The following is an 8613-nucleotide window of genomic DNA, read 5'->3' on the forward strand; positions in this document are numbered from 1 at the left end:
AGGAAACTAAAAGATAATTGAAAATATAATTGCATATATTGCTTGTTGTTTTTATTGAAGGTCCATTCAAACGTTTAGAAACTACTATTTATTGTTGAAAAATCTAAACTAACTGATCTTAGATCATGTTTATGCACGTTTGTATATTATCTCTTCACTTTTAACTAATTTCGACTAATATATGAAAATTCTGCTAGGCAGCAATGAGATGCGCTTCCAATGTTCAGATTTTTTCAAGAACCATTTCCTAGAGGATGGGGTCTTCACATTTTCAATGATTTTAGCCGGTATCCCATAATTTTAGCCACAACATGAACTCTGAAGCACTTATCTTCTAACTTTTATCTAAATTTTCAAATATTGGCCGAATTAGCTTTCACAATGGTCGAATCTCATCATCTTATCCAAAATCATAACAAACTCTTTTCAGCTAAGGCTCTGTCCTAATTCATTTGACTAACTGAAAATATTTTGACTGATAACAAGAACATTAACCACATCCAAATTCTATTGATTGAACCGTTCTCCATTGGTGATGAGGAATATATAATCTGCATCCCAACGACTAGAAACAACTAAAATGTTGCTTTAAACCTCAAGATGCAGATTACCTTGTCCTCACTCAATAATATTAACTCCACCAAGAAGCCTTGAATAAGTGGAAGATGTTAAAATGATTAATTAAATGTTAAGGAAGAGATAATCTGCATCCCAAGGATTAGACACAACAAAAGTATTGCTCTAAACCTCAGGATGCAGATTACCCCTTCATAACACAATGTTCTAATTCAAAGTGTGGTGGAACCAATGGAAGTTATCAAGTTGATTAAACTGGTTTGGGTTGGTGATAAGGAAGAGGTAATCTGCATCCCAAGCACTAGTTACAATACAAGTATATATTTCTCTAAACTTTAGGATGCAGATTACCCCTTCCCCACTCAACACTTGTTTTTCCAAGAAGTATTAAGCTAATGAGAGAGGAAAAAAAAAACACTAGCAAATAATCTAAGGAAAGAAGGTTTGTTTGTGGTGGATTGGATTGTGGATGCATGATCATAAGAATTTATAAGGGTTCAAAAAAGAGAATAACTAAAATGATTGCATGATCATAGAACATTAGCAAATAAGAATCCTCGTGGATACAATCATGAAGATTGATTGCGAATTGAAATCGACAGTGTTCCCATTCGCGTGTAGTATCTTGATAGGTTGGTTCTCATAGTTACAACTTGTAACCTTAATGAACATAAATAAAATATAAATTTTTCGAAGTTAATTTGTGTTGCAGACAGTTTTAAATTGTGATCGCAGTTGCAGCTTCATCACAATCGTTGATGTTATTAGAAATTACGGATAAATGCGGCCAAAGCAGCTATAATTGTGATCACAATGCAGTCTTGGTAGCTCCAAAAACCTTAACTTTAACCCTTTTTCAAAACCCTGGTTGTATTATGGATCAAGCATAGCTATACAATCCTTAATTAACATCACATGTCATATTCAGTTTAAGCTAATAATTGAACTTTCATTCTCTTAACTATGAATTGATACCACCCGGATGAAGAACCAGCAGAGCCAGAGAAGGGCTGCATCACCTTGCATGCCACAACTAATAAGATTGCTTAGCTTCATGGAAACGAAACACTTCATTCCACCAGGAATAGATACCACCTGATATGTTTTGCATTGCCACCGCCAGTTTTGAATGTTATCTGTTATATTTATTAACTAAATCTAATATTCTAGAGCATGTTCTATACCTTAGGACCATTGAGTGTTACGCTTGAAATTTATTTGAAAGGTATAGAATCTCAATTTGTTGAGGACAAGTTCCAAATAATGTGACCATATAGGTGGACCAATTTGTTTACTGGTTTACAATAAAATAAAGCAATCTGTGTTGCAAGAGAATGAACCCGCGACTATTATATATCAGTGTTAACCTATGCAGAACGCAGACTGTGTTGCAAGAGAACGAAAATTTAAATTTAAACCAAAGCCAATGGATGTTTTATTACACTTATCTTTTGCTTTCGTTTTTGTGTTTTGGTGGGGGGGGGGGGGTGGGGGGTGGGGGTGATTTCTTAGTAATAATCGAAAAATAATGTTTGAAAGAGCCCTTGTTTCATACTGCTTTATTAATAAATATGTATATTTAATATATTATTGTGAGCATTTTAAAAGGCACAGATTAAAAATCTATTTATCTTATTTGTTGATCAAGATCAAAATATCACTAAACAATATGAATGATGCTGCAGTGCTGAGGATCATCTACATTTCAAAACAATTTCCAGAGTGCAGTTCCTCATTAAATTGTCCATATTTATCAACCTGAATTTATTATAATTTTCATCATATAGATGGTTTAAGGATTTAATTCTCTCCGCGCATTTCTTTGAGAATTGCAGAGATTGTCATGGTGGCAGTGTTTGTTTCACAAAAATCATAATTTTGCAAGAATTTTCTCTGCATTAAATGAAAACCAGATTACACACGATACAAAATCCCAAATATTGTATTATTTGTAAAATTTGGTGCTGGAATTTTTCAATGGAATATATGATCTCAGTTTCTGGGGTGATAGGTGGATTGGACCCAACAGAACATGGATCACTCACATGTCACGGATAATGATGGTTGTTCAAAGTTGAATGAAATGAATGCCTAACACGCCAACACCTGTATTTGGCATAAAACTTTTCCGGCTTCACTTTCGGGACTCCTTCGAAAAAAAGAGAACAATTTTTTTTAAAGAAAATATATAGATTGAATAATAAAATTAAAAATTACATGTTGAGTAATAAAATGTTTTCTCATGTTATGTCTCTTATGCTAAAAAACAGTTAGACTTAACTATAATTTTTATCTTTTTATTTTTAAAAATATATAATTTTAGTTTCTTTATTTTAAAATAGAGATATTTAATTTTTATAAATTTTTTTAATTCTACAGTTATAGGACACTTACTTCAAAATAGAAACACTTACTTCTTCAATTTTATAAAAAAAAAATTAAATTTTGATTCTTTCATCAAATTCAAAAAGTATTGATCGATAAGAAATTAACTTAATGTGATTCAAATTTAGTGATGTGATATTAAATAATTTATATAATATATGTCATAGTCAATATTAATTTTTTAACCGTTCATACTTTTAGTTTGAGGAAATGATCAAAATTAAATATTTTACAAAAGAGACTAAATGTCTCTATTTTAAAATAAGAGATAAAAATTGTGGATTTTAAAAAATAGAGAAACTATATATTTTTATTTTAAAATAAGGGATTAAAAATTAAAAATAAAGACCAAAATTACATTTAAATTAAAAAGTGATCTCTCTTCTATTTTCATTACCTTTATTTTTCTCCTTGATTACAACTAAACATACCTTTTTTTTGAGATTGTAGTTCAATTGGTTATAGCATGCCTCGTGAGGGCAGGGTGGGTTTGAGCCCCATCAATTCTCATGGATCCAACTCCCCTCCCCCCTCAAAAAAAAAAAGTCATCCATTCATATTCATATTTTTGAGAGAATAAAATTGATACGGAAGAAAAGAAAATTTTGAATTCATCAAAAAATATTTTTTAGTTTTATTTATTTGAATACTGAGTAAGCTCTTTATATATACTGGTGGAGTGGGTATAAGACGAATTTTACTATTACTATCGGCAATGCAATTCAAAAAATACCAGAAAACTTCATTTGTAGCCCTTTGAGAAAATTTCATTTGTACAATTGTACTCCTTTTGACAAATATACTACTGTATGTTTTTCGTCTTACTGTAATAAATAAAATAATGATTACAATTTAATATGATCCAAAAATAACAATTCTTACAATAATTTATATAACTATTTTATGTGTTTATCTTTTTTTACCATATCATTTATTATATTTCAAAAAAAATTCAATCCTCTCACTTTTCTCTCTTTGTTGTAAGATTCATTATATAAGTATTATTTCTCTTAATGATATCAGTATTTTATTAAATTAATATTAATATAATGACACGATTATATAATTATGAATTATCACATTTAGTGTCCTATATCTCAAATAGAATAGTTATCTCTTACAAAGAATATGTAAGAAATTAAAAAAAAAATACATTAATATATTAGTCCCTTTTTGAGAGTTCTGAAGGAAAGCTAAAATTTAAATTTAACCTGATGGATACTATACTTCATAGTACAAAACAAAGATTCCCACATAACACCACAGACCAAGATAAATCAAATACTAACATCGATAACTAAAGAAGTCTAACTCAATTAAAGGAGATGAGCCGCATAATTTCTTAAACGTGGAAAATTCTATAACAAAATTATTTCTCTAATCATCCATAACTTTAACCTAAAATTCGAATGGGTATAATTGACGTCACTCGCTAAATTATAACTACATATACACGGACAAAAATGTGCCCATACTACGACAATAAAATCGACGACAAAATTTCCTACCAAAGATTAAGAAGTGATGAGCATCATGTATGATGAAAAATAGTTTATGCTAATCTCTTGGAATGCTTGATAGAAGCATCTTCAATGTCTCATATGTCATAAAGACAATGCCCAGGCTTGGAACAACCTTGTAGTACTCAGGCAAAATACCTCTATACAAGCCTCGTACCCCTTCATTCTGAATTATGTGCTTGAATGTCCCAAACAAACTGGTATTGTAGACACGTGCTCGACCACCAGCACCCTCCAACTGCTTCCTGCGCCTTACAAGATCCAAAGGGAATGTTGCTGCATGTTGCAAGAGACAACAATTAAACACCAAAGTATAAGAATAAATAAATTCACGGCAAATGAGGAAATTGCTCTGATCGTAAGATAACTAGTTTCTATCACATGACTTCTTAGGAAAACTTATATTGACAATAACTGACAAAATTATATATTCTTATAAGTTAACTGCTATGTAACTGATTCGTTTTAAAGTCGTAAGGCATTATATGTGTTTCACATGAGGGCACTTGTTCATCGTTCATGAAAGTCAGCTTACACCGATTGACACACAATATCCAAATCACCAAGCATTCAACTTCCATCAGCACCAAAAGAGTTTACACCAATCACATGTAATTATCATGATTAGCTAAGGGCCTGTTTAGGGTGGTAGCAAGTTTTAAGGTTTTGGTTTTCAAATGCAAATATCAAAACAAAATGTGTTTGAATAGATTGGAGCTGAGTTGTTTTTTAACTTCATTTGTAAATACTTTTAGCTCAATTTTTAAAAATTAAAAGAAAGTTGTTTTTTGATTTTGTTATAAAAACGAAACACTCATCTTCCCCATCTCTTCCAAAAGACCTAAGACAATCGTCAGCATCACCAACACTTCCACTTTTACCACTGCCATCACTGTTCAACTGCCTTACCCACCGCCACCACAAACAATGGTCAATGCAGCCATCACCACCAGCATCACCATCATTACTATTGTCATTGCCACCATAACCACCTCCACCACTATCTGCCACCAGAACAATATCACCATTACTGTTACCACCGATATTGTTGTCATAGCCGTAGTCATCACCACAGTAGCCGCTGCTGCTGCCACTACCATCACGCTCATTGAAATAGGAAGTAAGAAATTATGTGTGACTTGGATTTAAGATTTAGTATTAAAAATCTGAAAACTGAAAACAACAAAAGTTTATAACAGAATTATAAAATTGAAAAGTAGTTTTAGTTTTAAAAATTACAAAAACTTAAAAGTAACAATCATATACTAAATAGATCCTAAACAAATTTATTCAATCATATCAGTAATTAACATTATTTGCTCATAGAAAAATGCATGTATCATATCTGGAACAGGATATGTAATCTATTATCTAAAATTATATTTAAAAGAAACGCCGAGAATTGAAAAACTGATACTGGAGATATAGCAACAATCCATAAGCACTTACCTGTTGATGATGCAACTCCTGAAAGACTGCCACAAGCAAGACTGATCATGACAGTAGAATCATCCGGCCTAAATTTTACAGAAATAGACTGAATATTTACAAATATACACACCAAGCATGGGGAGGTAACCTTCGGCATAAAATACTCTCAATTCAATGCAAATACAGATATTCACCTTCGGGATTGCCAACAAGAACGTAGGCTCTCATAAACTGAAAAGCTTATAGCTATATTGGGCCCAACACCCTGTACCACACAAGATAAGTAGTTATGTCAGTTGTAAGACATAGCAGGATCATCAACATAAAGAAGATAAAAGCTATTGAAAATACATCATGAGCATACCAACAATGTAGCTCCAAGTCCTTTGTAGAGACCCAAGAACCCTTCGTCTCTGCAAATGGTAGTAAAAGCATGTGAGATGCCCCTGTAGTACATGGAACTTCTCTGCAAAGAAAAATAGCATGTTAGTCTCCACTCTTAGTAAAAATAAAATCACAAACAGAAAATCATTACAAATTGGATCAAATTCAATGGAACAATAAATGCCAATTAAAATATAACCAAGTCATTAATGCAAAAACTGAGTTCTGAAAATTCTCAACTCACAACAATTGGTAAATACCTGTGCTGCAAGTCGTGTTCTCACTAAATCCAAGGGATATGTAGCCGTAGCAGCCGTTATGCCAGACAAACCACCACCTACAAAGTGCACAAAGTGATCTGCACTTGTATTTCCTCTATGCTTCTCCCTCAGAAGCATATGCAATAGCTGTAACACAATAAAGAGACAATGAAATCGATTCAAACTTTAGAAACATAAACAGCAACTCCTGAACCACATACATATTATGTAAAGAGCATCAGAGGTTACATTCTTGTAGCGTTCATAAGCATAGAAGCTCACTGAAGAATAAGGAAGACGATGGGCTATGGTCACCAAATTGCCTTTCCAAAATGCTCTAAATCCTTCTTCATTGACAATACGTGAAGCCTCACCCCAAATGCTAGGCTTGCTCAATGCCGCCACATCAAAATGCATACCATGCAGCTGACAAAGTCAAGGCATGTAAAATAGTCAGATAAACACTACTTGAAAGAACTGCGTTTGAATTTAACAAGGAGAATGATGGATATTCACTCAAACCTTTTCAATGAAATAAATTAACTCACATTCCGGGATTATTAAATGTCATTGAAGGTAAAACTAAAAAAATAAGACTAAACCGGGAAACTATATAAAAATTACCCTTACATAGTATGCTAATTAAACTAAAACTATTTTATCATGATATTTCTTTCTGTGACACACATACTAGAAGAATTAGAGTACAATGAATTTAAATTAGTTAACAAATGAGACTCGAATTGAATTAAAGCTTACGCAGTTCTGCATCCACGACTGAAACCAACCACTAAACCAGAAAACCAAAATACATCACACCCCATTTAAACCAAAAACTCAAATTCCACATTAATGACATGCTAGACAAACCTAAATTCAAACACATTCATTATAATATTTAAAAACTAAATTTAAAGAAACCTGAAAAAGGATTGTGAGGCGTGCAAGTGGAGCAGTGCAGGTCTTGGCGAAAGCACCGGCTAATCCACCCGCTAGAAGCTGAGACACGGTTCCCATTTGCGCTTGCTGATTCTTCGGCTGCTGCAACATTTTCACATTGTTTGATTTGTTTCCATGCCCACCTTCAACCGCCACACCCACTCGTGCTGCTTCCATACCCAACCTCCCAAAAATTCAATTTTTAAAATGAAAAATAAATAAATAAAAAGACCCTTGTTCTTCTTTTTCTCGGAGTACCCGATTAACCTCGGAAACCTCGAATCGCAGGTTCCCAGGAGATGATGATGGATTGTTGTTGTTGTTACATGGGTGATGGGGTGGGTCTTTTCCTCGACAAGGAGAATAAATAAACAGCAGAATAAGAAAACAAAACAAAAAAGCCTCTGTTTTGATTTGGAGAAGGTGGAGCCTTGGAAGTGAAGAAAAACAAACAAAAAGAAAAGGGGAAAAAGAAAACAGTGAAGGAAAGGGTTTAGGTGTGAACAATTAGGGTTTCGCGGGGTGGGACGGTGCCGTGATTTATTCCACGAGTTCGGTGCTGCTCTCGTCGCGTGTGTAGCACGGTCAATAGATGATATATAACGAAAATTGTGAATTTTTAAAAAAATGTTAATTTTAAAAAATTTAGAATTTTAAAAAATTGAGAAACTAAAATTGTGAAATAAAAAAAAAAAAAAGGATACACATCATTCATTAATAAGAATCATAAGGACTCGTTCCGTGAACAGAATATGATAAAATAGACTAAGAGGTAAGATATAACAACATGATAGGATAATAAAACCGAATAAACTCGAATATTATCCAATATTTAGTGTTTAGTAGATAACCCATAAGATAATAATAGTATATAATATAAATATATTCAGATGATAAAAATTATCTTTCGTTAAAATTATATATGATATTTTAATTTTTAATTTGTTATTTTCAAATTATGAAAATTATAAAAAATATTTATTTTTAACTAAATTATATTTTGTTTAAGTAGTTATTTTGTATAATTATAAAATATATATACAATATTTTTAACATTATAATTATTATTAAAATACTTTCTTTTTGAATGATAATTATTTAATTTTTAACATTTTTAT

The 8613-nt window shown here is 32.0% G+C and overlaps 1 protein-coding gene and 1 non-coding gene across 3 annotated transcripts; both read right to left on the reverse strand.

The window, feature by feature from the left end:
* Positions 1-732: 732 nt before the first annotated feature.
* Positions 733-891, reverse strand: MIR2111C (microRNA MIR2111c). The gene has a single exon (NR_126674.1). It is a non-coding gene; the product is annotated as a microRNA MIR2111c (primary transcript).
* A 3408-nt stretch (positions 892-4299) lies between these two features.
* On the reverse strand, positions 4300-8080 carry LOC100788060 (mitochondrial substrate carrier family protein B). Of its 2 annotated transcripts, none has more exons than XM_006602550.4 (7): positions 7478-8080; positions 6839-6982; positions 6557-6703; positions 6277-6378; positions 6107-6177; positions 5931-5998; positions 4300-4757 (listed from the first exon to the last, which is right to left on the reverse strand). In XM_006602550.4, the coding sequence occupies exons 1-7, from the start codon at positions 7670-7672 to the stop codon at positions 4519-4521; spliced, it is 966 nt and encodes a 321-aa protein (XP_006602613.1). In that variant the 5' UTR covers positions 7673-8080; the 3' UTR covers positions 4300-4518. The 2 variants fall into 2 exon arrangements, with proteins under 2 accessions (XP_006602613.1, XP_003551509.1); XM_003551461.5 differs by having other exon boundaries at positions 6806-6982.
* Positions 8081-8613: the final 533 nt, after the last annotated feature.

This window comes from Glycine max, chromosome 18 (assembly GCF_000004515.6).
Source record: "Glycine max cultivar Williams 82 chromosome 18, Glycine_max_v4.0, whole genome shotgun sequence".
NCBI classification, from domain to species: Eukaryota; Viridiplantae; Streptophyta; class Magnoliopsida; order Fabales; family Fabaceae; genus Glycine; species Glycine max.

Coding starts and splice junctions, on each gene's coding strand:
- LOC100788060 (XM_003551461.5), bottom strand. CDS start 7,672: ATGGAAGCAGCACGAGTGGGTGTGGCGGTTGAAGGTGGGCATGGAAAC. Junction 6,983..7,477: donor GCCTCACAATCCTTTTTCAG/GTTTCTTTAAAT, acceptor TGACTTTGTCAG/CTGCATGGTATGCATTTTGA. Junction 5,999..6,106: donor TCTTGTTGGCAATCCCGAAG/GTGAATATCTGT, acceptor TGTAAAATTTAG/GCCGGATGATTCTACTGTCA.